The sequence below is a fragment of the Podarcis cretensis genome (assembly GCF_951804945.1).
Source record: "Podarcis cretensis genome assembly, chromosome: 17".
Taxonomy (NCBI): domain Eukaryota; kingdom Metazoa; phylum Chordata; class Lepidosauria; order Squamata; family Lacertidae; genus Podarcis; species Podarcis cretensis.
Window position 1 is genome coordinate 39236254 of NC_137187.1, and position 19959 is coordinate 39256212.

The following is a 19959-nucleotide window of genomic DNA, read 5'->3' on the forward strand; positions in this document are numbered from 1 at the left end:
ATCCAGGGTAGGGGTGCTTCACCTAGGCTCTCCAAGGGATTAGATAACATAATAAAGAGTGCCATGATCTACTCACATACACATGGGCACCGGTAGTTTATGGCTCAGGGCTCCCAAGCAGAAGGGGTTCCAAGTATGCCAAAATCTCACAAACTTCCTCTCCTTTTATTTAATCACTACTCCTCGAGAGGAGACAGGGCCCCCAGAACTTGGGAAAGGGATGGGAAAGGAGGACAACTCACACATTTCAGCAGCTTTATCTCATCCACGGCTGTCTCTGTATAGTGCACAGCGCTCTTCACCACTTTGAGGGCCACAAAACGCTTCCGCCTTGCGGGGGGAGGGGGGAGACAGAGAAGGAAGGGACTGGTTAGTCCTGCCTCCCCCTTTCCACTTTTTGTTTTAAATTTTGCCCCCCCCCCACTTTGTAATCTCCACAGGAGCATCAAGACTTCTCAGATAAAACAAGTTAAAGACATAGTAGTGATTAAATAATAATAATAATAACCAATTCATAAAAGCAAAGTGGGAATACTTAACAACTTACAGTAGGAAACAGCAACTTCCTCTGCTATTAAGACACTTGACTACCATGCCCACCCTCTCCTTGTCCCACACACACTCAGCGACCCCCCCCCATCCTCATGGGTCTTTTCAAGATCTGTGAACACAGATTAGGCAATCCCTTTACGCCCATCAATTATTTTGTACTTAACAATCAGTAGCCTGGTAAGAAAGGCTGAGTTTCTGCCCCCACCCCTTTGCCTCTTATAATAATAATAATAATAATAATAATAATAATAATAATAATAATTTATTATTTGTACCCCGCCCATCTGGCTGGGTCTCCCCAGCCACTCTGGGCGGCTTCCATAAAAACCAAAAATACACTAAAATATCACAGATTAAAAACTTCCCTGAACAGGGCTGCCTTAAGATGTCTTCTGAATGTCACGTAGTTATTTATTGCTTTGACATCTGCTGGAAGGGCATTCCACAGGGCGGGCGCCACTACCGAGAAGGCCCTCTGCCTGGTTCCCTGTAGCTTTGCTTCTCGCAATGAAGGAACCGCCAGAAGGCCCTCGGCGCTGGACCTCAGCGTCCGGGCAGAACGATGGGGGTGGAGACGCTCCTTCAGGTATACTGGGCCGAGGCCGTTTAGGGCTTTAAAGGTCAACACCAGCACTTTGAATTGTGCTCGGAAACGTACTGGGAGCCAATGTAGGTCTTTCAAGACCGGTGTTATGTGGTCTTGGCGGCCGCCCCCAGTCACCAGTCTAGCTGCCGCATTCTGGATTAGTTGTAGTTTCCGAGTCACCTTCAAAGGTAGCCCCACGTAGAGCGCATTGCAGTAGTCCAAGCGGGAGATAACCAGAGCATGCACCACTCTGGCGAGACAGTCCGCAGGCAGGCAGGGTCTCAGCCTGCGTACCAGGTGGAGTTGGTAGACAGCTGCCCTGGATACAGAATTGACCTGCGCCTCCATGGACAGCTGTGAGTCCAAAATGACTCCCAGGCTGCGCACCTGGTCCTTCAGGGGCACAGTTACCCTATTCAGGACCAGGGAGTCCTCCACACCTGCCCGCCCCCTGTCCCCCAAAAACAGTACTTCTGTCTTGTCAGGATTCAACCTCAATCCATTAGCCGCCATCCATCCTCCAACCGCCTCCAGGCACTCACACAGCACCTTCACCGCCTTCACTGGTTCTGATTTGAAAGAGAGGTAGAGCTGAGTATCATCTGCATATTGATGGACACCCAGTCCAAACCCCCTGATGATCTCTCCCAGCGGCTTCATATAGATGTTAAAAAGCATGGGGGAGAGGACGGAACCCTGAGGCACCCCACAAGTGAGGGCCCAGGGGTCTGAACACTCATCCCCCACCACCACTTTCTGAACACGGCCCAGGAGGAAGGAGCGAAACCACTGTATAACAGTGCCCCCAGCTCCCAGCCCCTCTAGACGGTCCAGAAGGATGTTATGGTCGATTGTATCAAAGGCCGCTGAGAGATCCAGCAGAACTAGGAAACAACTCTCACCTTTGTCCCTAGCTTGCCGGAGATCATCAACCAGCGCGACCAAGGCAGTTTCAGTCCCATGATGAGGCCTGAATCCCGATTGGAAGGGATCCAAATGGTCCGCATCCTCCAGGCGTGCCTGGAGTTGTTCAGCAACCACGCGCTCAATCACCTTGCCCAAGAAAGGAAGGCGTTGGCTACTTTGGAATAAAGAAGCTACAATCCTGTGAATACACTCTGGATTTGTATTTCCAGCCTTATCAGTCCTCCTGCTAAGGACCTAGACTGGGTAAAATGCACACAATGTGTGGTTCCAAAGGCTCAAATGGGCTTTTGTGCAAACTAATAACCACAATGACAAGAAGTTTAAATTTAAGCAAGCTTCTAGCCCTCAAGAGCAGCAGAACAATCATGATCATATAAGCCCTCAGCACATTCCTCTCTTTTTCTTCTCCTTGCTCTGAATCTACAGTACAGTCATTGAATATGCTTCAGGTTGAGCGTTTTCAAGTTACGCTCCGTGGCAACCCAGAAGTAACGGAGCGCGTTACTTCTGGGTTTCGCCGCTTGCGCAGACGCTCAAAATGACGTCACACGCATGTGTAGAAGCGGCGAATCGTGACCATCGCACGTGCAGACGCGGGTTGCGTTCACTTCAGGATCCGTTCCGGAGCCCCGTTCGCATCCAGAGGTACCACTGTATATGGTATAAAAATCACTTCCTGAGTATTTCCATTTCCTTTAATTCTTCCTTGCTTCACATAGCCTCCCTTTGTTGCTCCATAATCTGACCAGTCAGAAAACACTGCCTTTTATTTTTCCATTTTTCAGGAAAGTGAAGTCCATTGTACTAGCCTTCACTTCTTAATTCTCTGGTAGGGGACAGAAACGAAGCATGCCCCCTGTCTCCCTACCCCGCCATACTCACTGAATGTCCCAACAAAGCCAGACAGTCGAAAAGTGCCCCCAGCCGAGTTTCCGCACCACATGGTAGCGCCCGTTGAACAGGTCCCCAATCTTTACTGGGTAATACCCACCTAGCAAGGCAACAAGGGGAAGACAGGTTAATTATACCAGTTGCAGAGTCACAGAGAACACCCCCGTCCTGGCCCAGCACAATTGCCACCCTGGACCATGGTGCACCTAGCGCTGGGGTGGGTTACTTCTGGTCCAACAGCATTTGGAGGACTACAGATCCCATCAGCCTCAGCCAACCTGGCCAGAGGTCAGGGATTGTGGGAGCTGTAGTTCAACAGCACTGGAAGGCCCACAGGTTTCTCACCCATGTTCTAGCACTGCATGTGGGCAATTTCTAAAGACATTAAACAGTTTTGTTGTTATTCTTTAGGGGCATAGAAGAGTGCTCTGCAGGACCAGACCAAGGGTCTAGCTCTCTGGGTTGTCTTGCTGGAAACAAGAGCAACTTCAGAAGCTCAACAAGCAGAGGGTATGAAGGCAGTGCAGTCTTCCTTTGTTTATCTGCTCTCAGCATCTGGTACTGCCCACCTCGCTTACAATTCCGAACAGAAAGCCCCTTATCTGTCCCAGCTTGGGGGAAGAATAGCCTGCCCCACTCCCCACATTGCCCAAATACCTCGGCAGTAATCTCGGGGGTCCTCTTGTTCCTCATCATCAGATCCCAGCTGCCCTCCTCCAATCACTGCAGGGAAAGGCAGGGGGGGTACGGGAGGGGTGCTTGGAGCGTCATCTGAGCAGGAGGGACTCAGTGGCCTGGAAGAGTTGGGGGGGGCGTGGGGAGAAAGAGAGATTGTCAGGAGCATCTCAATTCCCAATGATGTCATTTACTTTTTAATTCATGTTTATCCCGCTTCTATAAGCAGCTGTTTATGCAGACATCTCTTGCCTTCTTCCAACCTAAGAGTCACCTCTGGAGAGGACGAACCACACGGGCATTAATTCTCTCACACACACCCCCAACAGAAAGTTTAAGGAACTGTAACTTTTATTTGCTCATATTCTTAAACCTCCCATCTCCCACTCTGTCAAAATTCAGAGAGTAAGCCCCTCAGGGCAGGGACCTCTCTGTTAGGTTTATATCGTTTTGTAAAACACCATGCACATCAATGGCACAATAAAACAAAATAACACCACCACCCTCCTTTCACAATAATTTTAGACATACCTACTGCCTCCTAGTCCCTCTTGCATCGTTTCCCCCATCTCCAAAAATACACAGGGAAGCGATTCAGAGTGGCCAGGCATAAAATGAAATTAACTGGCACCCTTTTCTCTGCTGATCTTCCAGTTCTTGTCAAAGGAAGGTGTGTATTTGGGGGGAGGGCAAGGGGAGAAGACCTGCTCTGTTCCTGACGCGTTCCCCAGGGAGAAAAAACTCCTCAGAACAAAGTTCCCAAATCTGGGCGGGAGCTGCCGATTCTGGCGTGAAAGCCAGGCTGGAGTGACGGGCCCTGGGATGGAGACAGAAGACTGCCTCAGCAAAGCATGCCGGCAGCTGGGCACCTTATCTGTCCACATGCTCCCCTCCTTAGTAAAAGAGGAATTAATACCTTGTGAGCTCAGAACCCTCCTCCCCGCCAGAGCCCAAATGTGCACAGAGACACCAGAGGCGGGCGGGGGGTTAAAAATAGCCCCATGGCCCCCGGCAGCTGCCGCCCAGGATGGGAATGGAATCTGGGCAAGGGGAGCGGGATGAGACCGGCCAGCGGAAGCGGCCAGCCCTGCATGGCCTAGCTCACCAGGAGGCCCCAGGTCCAGACCAAACCGCGGCAGGTGCTCTCTCTCAAGGCTGGCTGCTCTCCCATGGAAAAGAAACGAAAAGCTCCCTAGAATGGGAGGGGAGTTTTAGCACAGTTTTGCCGTAGCTTGCTAGTTTCCTATGTGGATATACTTTTTTTTTATTTAATCGTGTAATCCCCATCTGCAATCTAAATCAGCACAGGAAGATGATCTAGGCCTGGGGTCAGCAAACTTTTCCAGCAGGGGGCCGGTCCACTGTCCCTCAGACCTTGTGGGGGGCCGGACTACATTTTGGGAGAAAAAATGAATGAATTCTTATGCCCCACAAATAACCCAGAGATGCATTTTAAATAAAAGCACACATTATACTCATGTAAAAACACACTAATTCCCGGACTGTCCGCAGGCCGGATTTAGAAGGCGATTGGGCTGGATCTGGCCTGCCTACCCATGATCTAAGCTGTGGGTTCAGCATGTTCCCCACAGAACCAAACAACCTATTTTTCCCCCCTTTGTGGCATCTGACTCAGATTCAGAGGCAACCTTCTCCAAAGGCACCAAGAAAAAGATACTGTACATCCACCCAGTAACCTACAACACCATTTCCAACCCCCATGGAACCTTCCAGGGAGCCTCATTCCTCTAAAAAGGCCTCAGCACCAGCATTACTCCTTTAGCAGTCACTCTTTTAAGTGGCACTTGCCTTAAAAAGGGAAGTCAATAAGCTCAATTTCACAGGCATGCTTGGTGGGGACACGGGACAGGGCCTTCTCGGTGGTGGCTGCTCCCAGACTTGGGAATTCCCTCCCTAGAGAAGCTAGACTGGCTCCCTCCTTGTTGTCCTTGCACTGCCAGGTGAAGACCTCCTTGTTTCAACAGGCTTTTGGGAACCGCTGTGATGTTTTTATTGTAACTATCTATATTTTTAATAAATCTGTTTTATAAATTGTTTTACTTTTATTAATTTTTAGTAAGTTTTTCCCATGTTTTTTACCTGTTTCTATTTTATCCGTAAGTCACCTTGTGTCCCGGTTTGGGAAAAAGGCAGGATATACAGAAAATAATAGTAACAATAATAATAATAATAATAATAATAATAATTTCAGATGATGGCAGGAATTATCTTATCTCAGGGGAGCCTTCCCTCTCCTGGTGCCCTCCAGATGTTGTTGGACTCGTAACTCCCATCAGTCCCAACCAGGGGTAAGGGATGATGGAATTAGAAGTCCAACAACATATTGAGGGATCTAGCTTGGTTCACTTGTTCGAGTCATTTGGATTTACTAGTCTGTCACAGCCATCCTGGTGCAAATGACATCCAATCCACGTTCATGAACTGAGGCCTCTTAAAAGCCTCACACACTTATCATGGCACAGGCTTTTGTCTAGGCGGCAACAACAACGAGCAAAAAACGAAACTCCTTACTCCCGGAAGCTCACAATAAAAATCGTTGTTGAAGAGGTAAAAGTGAGCAAACACAGCCACTCCTACTCAGGTTTTGCCTTGAAGACTGGTGGTTGAGCCTTCATCATCAGAAAGCTGAATTCCTTTCTCGACCAGCTCTCCTGACTGCTTTACATGTCAATGAAGCAATGTAGAAGCGCTCATATGATTTAAATTGCAACATTAGTTTTATCATCATTTTCCCCCTTGCCAGAGAAATGGAAATCATAACCATGATTTGGTCTTCTCAGCACCCAAATTACTTGTAGTCAAACTGCCTCCACTGAATTGCATTTCAGATTATATATATAGCGTTATACCTGTGATGGACATTCACACATGCAAACTATGCCATCTTCCAGAGACAAAAGTGTGTTATGAAACTGACCGATTTCCTGAAATTTCCACCCTCCAAACACTAAAAGTCGCTTACACGTGCACAGATGCCACTGGCGTTCTTGCAGCTTGAAGGTTGGCAGCGGAGAGCCTGAAAGCGGGGCGCTTTAGGCATTTACACCCGTGTTGGCCCGCCCACTCAAGCCACGATTCCGAACATGCACGTCTGAATCTGCCCTGAGAAGCCGCAGCCAGCCCTGCACTCACTCCCCTTGCGGCTTCCCCAGAACCTGTTCCGCAAACCTGCCCCCCCCCCCAGTCATGCCGGCTTCCTCAAACCCCCCCCCCCAATCCGAGAGCTGCAGTTTCCAGAAGCAGGACCTCTCGCCCGCATTCACTCGCACACGCATCCCCGACGGGGCAGGGTCGCTCCTGCCGCCGCCCTCCCCCCGAGGTAAGATGCGCTGGGCGCCCCACTCACCCCGTGGGGGTCTCGCTCTCTGCCGGCTGAGCTGGAGGCGCCTTCTCTTTCTTGTGCTTCTTCTTTTTGCCGCGGCCGCTCCCCGGGCCTGAGGGATGCCAGGGAGGAGAATTAGCGCTCCGCCCGCAAAAGTTTCCTAGGCAAGCTTGCAAATGGCAGCAGCAGCAGCAGCCGGGACCGACCGTGCAAGAGGAAAGCCCCCCTGCCGCCGCCTCTGCACCTGCGCGGCCCCCTCTTTTCTCCCCATGCAACTGCCTCCCCCACCCAGGATGTATCTGCAGCCCCCATGCACGCACCCCCCAGACTTGAAGGGCAGCCGCGAGCCCCCTCTTTACCGTTCTTGCTGCTCATGGCCCCCCCAGCCCCTGTGAGCTCCATCCAGGCTCGGGGATGCCCTTGCGCCTGCGCGGCCCGTCCCCTTCTTCCCAACCGCACCAGCTGCTTCTGCTCCACCACGTGAGGCTGGCGGGGAGGAGACTGAGCGCCCCCCCCCCGGGCCTGCCCCTCCATGGGGCGGGGAGCGGGAGAGAGAAGGCGGAGAAAGACGAGGCAGATGGCAGTTTTGTGCTTTTAAAAAGCAAGTTTCCTGAAGCGTCTGAGTGACAGGTGCTAGATACAAACATACATGCTCATAGAATCATAGAGTTGGAAGAGACCCCAAGGGCCATCGAGTCCAACCCCCTGCCAAGCAGAAAACACCATCAGAGCACTCCTGACATATGGTTGTCAAGCCTCTGCTTAATTTTTTTTTTTTTTTATAAAATTTTTATTAGATTTTCACATTTTATACACACACACAAAACAAAAACGAAAACAAAAACAAAACACATATAATTTCATATTCTTACTTTCTTTACCCCCTTTCCCTGACTTCCCCCCACCCCCTCCTCATACATCCCAATTCCAATAATTAATTCAGCAAGTTCTTATCTCTCATCTTTAACATATTATTATTATTTTGGAACTTAGCTCTTTTTACTTATCCACATTTAACTTATCCAATTCTATTATAAACATTAAATCCTTTTTCTAAGGTCGACCTAATTTCCCTTCCAAGAATTTCTCCCTTCATATATTAATTAGTTATATGTCATAATGGCCAAAATACAAAAATCATAAAATTTTGAAATTCTATTCTCCCCTCCCTCCCTACCCAAGCAGATGTCCACAAAAACAGTTCCTAGCCCGGATTCCTCACATCCGAGGCCTTCAAGTCTCTGTCAGTCTCTCTCTGCCGATTTTGTTGATAACCCTTTTTATTGGTCCTCAGGTCTCGAAGGAGTTCTGTCGCAATCACATCAAATTTTCTTCCATCCAAAATACTTAAAAGCAGTTGCTGCAAAAGGTCAACTGATCCCCCATAATCAAAGAGGAAGTCCCAATCATATTTCTTTATTCTTTTAGATTCCAGTATTCCAGGGACTCCAGGGACTTCCTCCTTCATCTTTCTCATCTTTCGCAGATTTGTAATCTGAAGATCTTCTTCTTTATTTCCTGACAATATAGGCTTCTGATTGGTATTTTCCTGTAATTTTTTCACTCCTTCCTTCCTCTCCACCAATTCCAAAGGCGTCTCTTCTGGTTCAGCTGCAGATTCCTTATCAGTCAAATCCTTTATGCATTCAGCAGAGTTGTTTGTTTTAGAGTTCAAGGTCATAAGTTCTTTATTCATAGCCGTACTCTGCTCTTGCAGGATTCCCACGAGAAAAAACATTTTTTCTATCTCTGCCAGTAATTTTCCCTCTGCAGCCATTGTAATGTCTCTAGTTCCCCCAGGGGGATTCCAATTACTTGATAGTCCTTTTTCCAACAGTCCGTTACTTTGTTGTTTATAGCTACGTTGTTTCCAACCACCTCAATTCAAATGCAACACTTTTAATTCAGAGAGTCATTAAATAACAAAGTTCTTTACTTTGGCCGCCTGTTTGACAGCTCCTTTGACAGCTGTCAAACTCCTTATTCTTTTTCCTCCGGCTCACACACAGGACGCTCCCAGGTTCGGGGGGGGGGGTTTACACAAAAACTTCCAAAATTCCTCCCTTTCTCTCCAGCACAAGACTTCTTCTGTCAAATTCTTGGAAGTATCTTTTATCTGACACCAAAAACAGTACTCTCCACCTTAGTTCTCCGATCCTTGCTTTAGATCGTTTGTAGGTGGGGGGGTGCGGACTTCCCTTTAGCACATCCCCCGGTTGTACTGAATTCAAAGGTATAAATTTTAAAGTCCAGGTTCCATTCTACTCACGGGTTATTCTTTTTCCAGTCCGAATTTTGGGGGAAAAGTCAGCGCTCTCCGGCCATGGCTGCGCGGCTTCGCTCCACTGAAGTAGCGGTCTACTCACAGCACCACGCCGCTCCCCGTACCCTCTCCGTAGCCTTTAAAACGGCTCTTCGTGGGTCGGGGAAGGCGCTTAAAGGTGCCCGCCGAGTCACCATGTCCGCAGGCTTCCGCGCCTGCGGTTTCTAAGGGTCCCCGCGTCGCCGGCGCGGTAAGACCCGTCCTCAGCAGAGCCGATTCCCTCCGGAGCTCGGAGGGAATCCGCCATTAGCCGACCGCGCTAACCCGGAAGTCAAGTCAAGCCATCAGAGCACTCCTGACATATGGTTGTCAAGCCTCTGCTTAAAGACCTCCAAAGAAGGAGACTCCACCACACTCCTTGGCAGCAAATTCCACTGTCAAACAGCTCTTACTGTCAGGAAGTTCTTCCTAATGTTTAGGTGGAATCTTCTTTCTTGTAGTTTGGATCCATTGCTCCATGTCCGCTTCTCTGGAGCAGCAGAAAACAACCTTTCTCCCTCCTCTATGTGACATCCTTTTATATATTTGAACATGGCTATCATATCACCCCTTAACCTCCTCTTCTCCAGGCTAAACATGCCCAGCTCCCTTAGCCGTTCCTCATAAGGCATCGTTTCCAGGCCTTTGACCATTTTGGTTGCCCTCCTCTGGACACGTTCCAGTTTGTCAGTGTCCTTCTTGAACTGTGGTGCCCAGAACTGGACACAGTACTCCAGGTGAGGTCTGACCAGAGCAGAATACAGTGGCACTATTACTTCCCTTGATCTAGATGCTATACTCCTATTGATGCAGCCCAGAATTGCATTGGCTTTTTTAGCTGCTGCGTCACACTGTTGGCTCATGTCATGTTTGTGGTCAACCAAGACTCCTAGATCCTTTTCACATGTACTGCTCTCAAGCCAGGTGTCACCCATCTTGTATTTGTGCCTCTCATTTTTTTTGCCCAAGTGCAATACTTTACATTTCTCCCTGTTAAAATTCATCTTGTTTGTTTTGGCCCAGTTCTCTAATCTGTCAAGGTCATTTTGAAGTGTGATCCTGTCCTCTGGGGTGTTAGCCACCCCTCCCAGTTTGGTGTCATCTGCAAATTTGATCAGGATGCCCTTGAGTCCATCACCCAAGTCGTTGATAAAGATGTTGAATAAGACCGGGCCCAAGACAGAACCCTGTGGCACCCCACTAGTCACTCTTCTCCAGGATGAAGAGGAACCATTGATGAGCACCCTTTGGGTTCGGTCAGTCAGCCAGTTACAAATCCACTGAGTGGTAGCATAGTCAAGTCCCCATTTTACCAGCTTCTTTACAAGAATATCATGGGGCACCTTGTCAAATGCCTTGCTGAAATCAAGGTAGGCTACATCCACTGCGTTCCCTTCATCTACCAGGCTTGTAATTCTGTCAAAAAACGAGATCAGGTTAGTCTGACATGACTTATTTTTCAGAAATCCATGCTGACTATTGGTGATCACATTATTCCTTTCTAGGTGCTCACAAACTGTTTGCTTAATGATCTGCTCCAGAATCTTCCCTGGTATTGATGTCAGACTGACTGGGCGGTAATTATTTGGGTCCTCTCTTTTCCCCTTTTTGAAAATAGGGACAACATTTGCCCTCCTCCAGTCTGCCGGGACTTCGCCTGTTCTCCAGGAATTCTCAAAGATGACTGCCAGTGGTTCTGATATCACATCTGCCAGTTCTTTTAATACTCTTGGATGCAGTTCATCTGGCCCTGGAGACTTGAATATATCTAAACTAGCCAAGTATTCTTGTACTATGTCCTTAGTTATTCTGGGCTGTGTTTCCTCTGCTGAATCATTTGCACCAAATTCTTCAGGTCGGGCATTGTTTTCTTTATCGGAGAAGACTGAGGCAAAGAAGGCATTGAGGAGTTCAGCCCTTTCTGTGTCCCCTGTTTGCATTTCACCATCTTCTCCTCTGAGTGACCCCACTGTTTCTTTGTTCTTCCTTTTGCTACGAACGTACCCATAAAAGCCTTTTTTGTTGCTTTTAACCTCTCTAGCAAGCCTGAGTTCATTCTGTGCTTTAGCTTTTCTGACTTTGTGTCTACACGTGCTGGCTATTTGTTTGAATTCCTCTTTGGTGGTTTCCCCCCTTTTCCATTTTTTGTACACATCCTTTTTAAATCTTAACTCAGTTAAAAGTTCTTTAGATAGCCACCCTGGCTTCTTTAGGCACCTTCCATGTTTCCGTCTCATTGGTATTGCCTGAAGTTGTGCTTTTATTATCTCCCTCTTAACAAACTCCCAGCCATCATGAACTCCCTTTCCTTTTAGTATTACTGTCCATGGGATCACACCCAGCACTTCCCTAAGTTTTATGAAGTCGGCTTTCTTAAAGTCAATAAATTGAGTCCTAGTATGCTTGGCTGCTCCTTTCCGCTGTATACAGTGGTACCTCGCAAGACAAATGCCTCGTAAGACGAAAAACTCGCAAAACGAAAGAGTTTTTCGTTTTTTGAGTTGCTTCACAAGACGGATTTCCCTATGGGCTTGCTTCACAAGACGAAAACGTCTTGCAAGTTTGTTTCCTTTGTCTTGCAAGTTTGTTTCCTTTTTCTTAAAACCATGCATTCACTTCGAGGAGCAACTAATAGCACGCGGTGTGGTAGCCTTTTTTGAGGTTTTTGAAGACTTTGGTGATTTTTGAAGCTTTTCCAAAGTCCGTGCTTCGCAAGACGAAAAAATCGCAAGATGAAAAAACTCGCGGAACGAATTAATTTCGTCTTGCGAGGCACCACTGTAGTAAACTTCAGAAGAGCATGATCACTCGCGCCTAATGATCCTTCCACTTCTACCCCACTAACCAGGTCATCAACACTGGTTAGGACCAGATCTAAAATGGCTGTTCCTCTTGTTGCTTCTCCCACTTTCTGGACAATGAAGTCTGCAAGGCCAGTGAGGAATCTGTTTGACCTTATGCTCTTGGCTGCGTTTGACATCCAACAAATATCCGGGTAATTGAAGTCCCCCATTACTACTATCTCCCTTCCTTTTGCATGCTTGACCATCTGTTCCAGGAAGGCATCATCTATGTCCTCCGTTTGGCTTGGGGATCTATAGTAAACTCCCACAATGAGGTCACTGTTATTCTTCTCTCCCTTAATTTTGACCCAAATGCTCTCACTTTGGCTTTGAGGTTCTAAATCTTGGATCTCTTCACAGGTATACACATCCTTGACATATAATGCCACTCCTCCTCCTTTCTTGTCTGGTCTGTTTCTCTGAAATAGATTGTATCCCTCCATTATTACATTCCAATCGTGGGACTTATCCCACCAGGTTTCAGTGATGCCTATTATGTCATATTTAGTTTGCTGTACCAAGAGCTCAAGCTCATCTTGTTTATTCCCGTGCTTTGTGCATTAGTGTACAGACATTGAAGTCCATTAATCATTCCCCCGTGTCTCTTATTTAAGGATTTTTTCCTCCCACCACTAGGTCTGCGTGCTGTTTGCTCCATTTGGTCTATGACATTTGGATGATCATCTTCATCAATTGATAGACTCCTACCTTCAGGAGCACTGTCTCCCTCCCCCACATTAGTCAGTTTAAAGCCCTCCTGATGAGGTTTATGAGATTTTTGGCAAAAACATTCCTCCCAACCGTTGTGAGGTGCAGCCCATCGCTTGCCAGAAGTCCATCTTCAAGAAACTGCAGTCCGTGATCTAAGAATCCAAACCGTTCCTGTTTACACCATTTGCGAAGCCAGCTGTTCACTTCCACTATTTTTCCCTCTCTCCCTGGGCCACGTCGTTCAACTGGGAGGACAGATGAGATGACAATTTGTGCATTTAATTGCTTCAATTTCCTGCCCAGAGCCTCGTAGTCCCCTTTGATCTTCTGGAGGCTATTGCTTGCAGTGTCATTGGTTCCCACATGAACCAAGAGGAAGGGGTATTTGTCAGTGGGTTTTATGATTCCTTGCAGTCGTTCAGTTACATCTTGGATCTTAGCCCCGGGGAGACAGCACACTTCCCGAGACATCTTGTCAGGTCCACAGATCACTGCTTCTGTTCCCCTCAGTAGAGAATCCCCTATCACCACTACACGCCTCCTCTTAGTCGGGGTTCTTCCGTGAGCTGTCCGTTCCAAGGTCGCCTGCACATTCCACATATATATATATATATATGTGCTGTATATATATGGGGGGAGGGGCGCTAATCAGCTCAGTCTTCTTCATCATCATCTTCATCAGCTACCACCACCCTGACAAGGTAGGTCACTATATGAATTCCACCGTTCAGATGGGCGAACCTGAAAGTTAGTTGTTCTCACAAAGCTTTGCAAAAACTGCAGTCCTATGTCCATTGCAGGGGGTTGGACTTGATGGCTCTTGTGACTTTCCAACTCAACAATTCCACGATCCTATGATTCACTGGAGAGCAATTCCTCGTTATGGCTGAAATCATCATAATGCTGCAGCTCAGTGATTTGCATGGAGAAGTTCCCGAGTTTCAACACCTGACCTTTCCAGGTAGAACCGAGAATGCTCTCCATTCGAAACCCTGGAGAGTGGCAGCTGCCATTCAGTGGACAACACTGAGCTAGCTAGAGGTGCCATCTGGCTTGGCGTGAGGCAGGTTCTGATGCTTCTTTTTTATAGTGTTAAAGCTTGTGAAGTGCTTTGAAGTCCTAAGAATCACCCTATGAGAAGGTAGGTCAGTTCTGTATCATTATCCCTTACCATATTTTGCAGATGTGAGGGAAGGAGACTGAGGATCAGGGCAGGTCTAGAACTGAACCAGGGGGTTCCCATTTAAGGATGCAATCCTAACCCCAACTGAAATGGAAGTAAGCCCCATTGAACTCAATTGTGCTTACTTCTGATTAGTATCACACTGTTGTGGTTCATTCTCTTGGCCATTGGACCTGGGCCCATTAAAAAGTGTAAATAATTTGGGGATGTCCCAAGAAGTTAGTTAAGTAACAGGATTAAAAAGGTAAAGGGGCCCCTGACCATTAGATCCAGTCGTGACCGACTCTGGGCTTGCGGCGCTCATCTTGCTTTATTGGCCGAGGGAGCTGGCGTACAGCTTCCAGGTCATGTGGCCAGCATGACTAAACCGCTTCTGGTGAACCAGAGCAGCGCACGGAAACGCTGATTACCTTCCCGCCGGAGCGGTACCTATTTATCTACTTGCACTTTGACGTGCTTTTGAACTGCTAGGTAGGAAGGAGCAGGGACCAAGCAACGGGAGCTCACCCCATCACGGGGATTCAAACCGCCGACTTTCTGATCGGCAAGTCCTAGGCTCTTTGGTTTGACCCACAGCGCCACCCGCATCCCTAGTAACAGGATTAGGGCAAAACAATTGGCAGAAACACATAGAAGATCATCTTGCAAGAGGTGGGTGAATTCAGGTTCTCTGCCTTGCACAGTTGCTCTGTCCCCTGATCTTCATTTCATCATGAGCTCACAGCCCTTGAATGCACTTAAAGAGGCTGCCCCATGACGACGGTTTCCCCCTGTACAGATCTGGTTTCTCTCCCTGTGTGGGGAAGATTGGTTATATGCATGAATGAATGCACGTTAAAGCCATTGTTGCATTCTCTGAGGAGACACTGAAACTGGGACTCTAGGCATATTTATGTTCAATCTGCATCGACTGCTTCAGTATATCTTGTCAGCAGCAGTTGAACTTGCACTGCTACTTCACCAGCAGAAGATTTCAAGTCAGCAGCAATTTTGATTATGTAAATTCTTAAGGTAACACAGATAACCCTGGTGTGTGTTTTAAACTTCCTGCTCTTCTTTTGACCCACTTTGGGCCTTCAGGGCAACTTGCAAAAAATACCGTAACAGTTAGTATAGTTAACAGCAGGTTACAACAAGTAGTTTAACCACATAGATCACACAGCTTAGGACTTCTGAGCAATTGCAACAGAGCAGAGCACCTTAGCAGAAAATGGATTTTAAAAAATGAAGCAACTGCATAGAGTGATGTGCACCCATGGTGTGCAGGGGCAAGCATACCCAATACCATGCAGTGGTACCTTGGTTCTCAAACACCTGGGTTCCCAAATGGCAAAAACCCGGAAGTGTTCCAGTTCTCGAACGTTTTTCAGAAGCCAAACGTCCGATGCGGCTGTCAGCTATTGTTTCTGAGGCACCTGCAGCAATCGGAAGCTGCGCCTTAGTTTTCGAACATTTCAGAACTCAAACGAACTTCTGGAATGGATTGTTTGGCGCTTTTGTTTTTGCTATTTATTTTGCATTTTTGTTTTTGAGGCTTTTTTGGTTAATTTGTTTTTGTGACTGTGTGGAACCCAGTTCAGCTACTTATTGATTGTGTGATTGCAGAAATGGATAAAAGCCCCCCCACCCCCATCCAAACAATGACTATCATCAGTGCAGATAAATAATAACTTTTTTTAAAAAAAAACTATCATCTACAATACTGTTTTATTTATTTTATAGTACAGTACATTGATTATTGCTTTCATGTTATGGATCAATGGTCTTGTTAGATAGTAAAATTAATGCTAAATTGCTGTTTTAGGGGTTGTTTTTAAAAGTCTGGAATGGGCAGATGAAGGTGATGGAGTACATGGAACTGGCTGAGATGACTGGCAGAATCCGGGACCAAGGAGAAGAGTTGGTGGAAGAAGATTGGAAAAAAAATAAAGTTTATCTTCAAAAATATTGCAAAATTAAGGATTGTTAGAAAGATGTTGGGAAAAGGAAATTATGTGGTTTTAGTAGAAATGACATAAAGGATTAAGTAAAAATGAGTTGGTGAAAGAGAGAATGTAAAATTATAGTATATTAAGACAAATTATTAAGATAAAAATAAGGTTGTAAGGATTTGCTGAAACAACAAATTGAATTAGAATACAAAAATGGGAGGTGTGAGGAGGTCAAGGAAATAAGTGAATGTAAGCAAGTAATGTACAGGTTTGATTTGTTTTTTTATCTTTTTTCTTCTGCTTTCTGGTTTTTGATTTTTTATTACTATTGATTGTTATTATTTTCTTTTTTTCTGTAATCTTTAAAACCTTAATAAAAATTTATTTAAAAAAATAAAAAATAAAATAAAAGTCTGGAATGGATCAATCCAATTTGCATTAATTTCTATGGGAAAGCGCACCTTGGTTTTGGAACGCTTTGGTTTTGGAACAGACTTCCGGAACAGATTAAGTTTGAGAACCAAGGTACCACTGTATTTCATGTATATGTGGAATCAGAGAATGCACAGCAACTTGGGTTTGGAACACATGCAGTTTCTAATCAACTAATCCGGTGACAAAGAGCCTGACCATCTTAACTCTCCGGAGGCAGTTCAGTCTTCCCAGCTTTCACCCCTTAGTTACCTAGTGGGAGTCATCTAGTAACTTGTTTAAGGCAAACCTTTCCATTCCCTTCCTCCCTTAGGTTGTGTGAATAAACCAGACAACAGTACTTTTCTGAAAAGTGGTGTGTGTTTTTTATTCTTCAAAATCTCATTAAAATAAATACAATCCTGGAGCAGGGAGCTCCCATATATACATAAAATGGGGGAGTTGGGGGGGGGGAGAGATGGGGAAAGTTAAAAGAGAGACTAGTTGAGTCTGTTCAGAGGAAGGTGGCGTTTCCACCCCAATATTAGTGCATTACCAGCCAGGAAATTGGGGCCGATCCCCCAAATCCTAGAGACTGCAGTGGTCAGCAGGGACCTGCCACAACCCCACTCCCCCAAAAGGTGGGAAACAGTAGCTGGTACCCTTTTCAGAGAGCCACAGAAATAAATACACCCTTTTATTTACAAATCCAGTGTATTGGACTCGGAAGATTCTCTTTGCAGCTAGTTTAAAAAGAAAGAGAGAAAGAGCACTGAGTGCGAGAGACCCTGGCAGCTTCTATGCAGTTAAGGCACTGACTGGAGGCATGGCGTGCGCACAGACCCATGCACAAAGGTGGCAGGGAACTTTCAGTATGGCTCAACCTTGCCCCCTTAAAAGGCTGCAACCCTAAATAGCACAGTTGCTAGGGAATTAAGCCCCATTGTACTCAGTGGGATTTCATGCTGAGTCAACCTGTTTAGGATTGTACAGTTCCTCGTGTGTGCTGAATCTGAGCAGGTAGTGGACCCAGGAGTGTCACAAGTCAGTAACTTTGTTCTCTACGAGAGCTGCAATCTGTTGCAGTCGATACGCCAGTTGCATCTTCTGGCCCAGTGGGTCCTCTTCTAGTGCACTGATTATCTGCAAAGAAGCACACAAAGTCAATATTTTGCCTACTTATCCTAGCAGAAGTCTTTCTACAGCAGGGCTGGCTAACTTGTGCCAGAGCCCTCCAGATGCTGCCAGACTGCAACACCCATAATCCCTGACCACTAGCCATACGGGCTGGGCCTGGTGGGAGTTGGGGTCCAACAATATCTGGAGGGCCACATGGTTCCCATCCCGGTCCTACAGGCCTTCCCTTCCCAGCAACCAACCTCTCTGCAGGGAATGGATTAGAATAGATGGGTTCACTCCCACTCCACCCTCTCCCGCAGAAATTGATCTGTTTATGTCCCTCCGTCCCACCCCCACCAACATCCTGCAAGTACAAAATCTCAAGGGATTTATCATACCTGATCATAGTACTTGTTAATATAATTATAAAGTTCTTGCAGGGCCACCAGGCAGTTGAGGTCAGAGGAATATTTCTACCGAAACAGGAGGATGGAAAATGAAACGTTAGATGTTTTAATTACATTTTCACTACAACTACACGTGGACATAGGAAGCTGCCTTATCTAGTCAGGCCATTGGTCTATGTAGCTCAGTACTGTCAACACTGACAGGCAGAATCCAGGGTTCAGAAAAGGAGGGCTCAACCAGACCTACCAGGAGATGCCAGGAATTGAATGTGGGACGTTTTGTATGCAAAGCACACTCCCTGCCACTGAACTACGGTCCTTGTATTTTTGCATATTTCTACACATTATGCTATGTTTATATCATACTCATTGATACCCCTTCTCACCCTTCCTTATAACAATCCTAAAACAACAATTAAGACAACTTCAGAAAGGGAGTAATAATTGATGGAGGGACAATGTGTGATTGCAGACCTTGCTGATGGGATCCCAAAAAGGGAGCACAATGCATGCCTGTGCACAGAGAGGTGCCCTGCCCCAGTTTTAGTGGACTGGTATATGATGAAGTGATCTGGTAAATACAAACAACCCCCCATTGACACATGTTCAATATGTGAGCATCAGCTTATAAAACTGCACGTTATTACAATGATCCTGCCAATGTTCTTATCTGTTTACAGTTTGTTTCTAAATATTCAATAAACCATTTCCATTATTTTATTTAGAAAATTGTTATCTTGATTTCTTATTTTTCCAGTAAGTTTCATAATTTCTGCATATTCCATAAGTTTTTGTATCCATTCTTCTTTTGCTGGGACTTCTTCCCAATGGTGTTTCAAATATACAGGATTTCACATACTGTATGTGCACGGTGCCTCGGAACGTAATCCCCTCGTAAATGGGGAGTTGCCTATATAAACAAACCAAGTTTGGGCCAAACTGCAGCAAGCAGCCCTTGTTCAACCTGTGATTTAAAGACTTTCCAAGATCTCTTGCAACATATCCTCAACATAACTTGGAACAGCACAATTGTATAACTTTTAGAAGACATTTGAAGACAGCACTGTATAGGAAGGTTGTTTATGTTTGTGGCTTTATTGCATTTTTATATTTTGCTGGAAGTTGCTCAGAGTAGCTGGGGCAACCCAGTCAGATGGACTGCATGTACAGTGGTGCCTCGCAAGACGAAAAGAATCCGTTCTGCGAGTCTCTTCGTCTTGCGGCTTTTTCGTCTTGCGAAGCAAGCCCATTAGCGGCTTAGCGGATTAGCGCTATTAGCGGCTTAGGGGCTTAGCGGATCAGCTGATAAGCGGCTTAGCGGATCAGCTGTTAAGCGGCTTAGCGGATCAGCTGTTAAGCGGTTTAGCGGATCAGCTGTTAAGCGGTTTAGCGGTTTAGCGGATCAGCTGATAAGCGGCTTAGCGGCTTAGAAAAAGGGGAGGGGAAGGGAAAAAAACCCGCAGGAACTCGCAAGACATTTTCGCCTTGCGAAGCAAGCCCATAGGAAATTCGTTTTGCGAAGCACCTCCAAAACGGAAAACTCTTTCGTCTAGCGGGTTTTCCGTCTTGCGAGGCATTCGTCTTGCGGGGCACCACTGTAAATGTAATAGTACTACTACTGCCTCAAATAAATGTCTCAAAATCAAGGGACTGAGTAGCAACCACTCCCCTCCACCCACCCACATACTGAAGTCAAATCAGTTGACATATTCAGTGGATTTTCATGATGGTGACGATAGTAGTCGTCATCATCATCATCATCATCATGAAAATCCACTGAATATGTCAACTGATTTTGAGGCATTTATTTGCTCTGCCACGCAACCTTTCCTTGTTTGAAAGTGGCAGATTAAGTCAGCATGGGAGAGTTTTAAAATTAGTGAGGTGGAGAGAGTGCAGTTTTTAAATACTATTTTTGGTTCTGGAATCATGGCAGGATTCCCTTACCCCCGAGAGTTCAGTCAGGGCTGAGTTCATCTCTTGGTAGCTGGCAGGAACAGTCTGTCGAATATCAGCATAATACCTAACCGTGGAGGAGGGTGGGGGGAGAGAAGAGAAAGGTTAGTGGGGAGGGGCCA

General features: G+C 46.4%; 2 protein-coding genes across 4 annotated transcripts in view; both read right to left on the bottom strand.

Annotated features, from left to right (window-relative positions):
• SRPK3 (SRSF protein kinase 3) overlaps window positions 1–7433 on the bottom strand; it is a 29079-nt gene extending 21646 nt beyond the window's left edge. For 2 of the 3 annotated variants that reach the window (XM_079958719.1, XM_079958717.1), the window contains exons 1-5: window positions 7334–7433; window positions 6999–7086; window positions 3614–3750; window positions 2948–3056; window positions 243–330 (exon numbers count right to left, since the gene is read on the bottom strand). In XM_079958719.1, coding sequence (XP_079814845.1) covers window positions 243–330; window positions 2948–3056; window positions 3614–3750; window positions 6999–7086; window positions 7334–7376 — 465 coding nt within the window. In that variant the 5' untranslated portion in view covers window positions 7377–7433. Of the gene's footprint in view, window positions 1–242; window positions 331–2947; window positions 3057–3613; window positions 3751–4162; window positions 4485–6998; window positions 7087–7333 lie in introns of those variants that run through there. The other variant, XM_079958718.1, reaches the window with a different exon arrangement.
• A 9284-nt stretch (window positions 7434–16717) lies between these two features.
• The window catches only part of PLXNB3 (plexin B3), a 54870-nt gene continuing 51628 nt past the window's right edge, over window positions 16718–19959 (bottom strand). The window contains exons 33-35 of the mRNA XM_079958636.1: window positions 19829–19904; window positions 17873–17947; window positions 16718–17498 (exon numbers count right to left, since the gene is read on the bottom strand). Of these exons, the coding sequence (XP_079814762.1) occupies window positions 17394–17498; window positions 17873–17947; window positions 19829–19904 (256 nt within the window). The 3' untranslated portion in view covers window positions 16718–17393. The remainder of the gene's footprint in view (window positions 17499–17872; window positions 17948–19828; window positions 19905–19959) is intronic.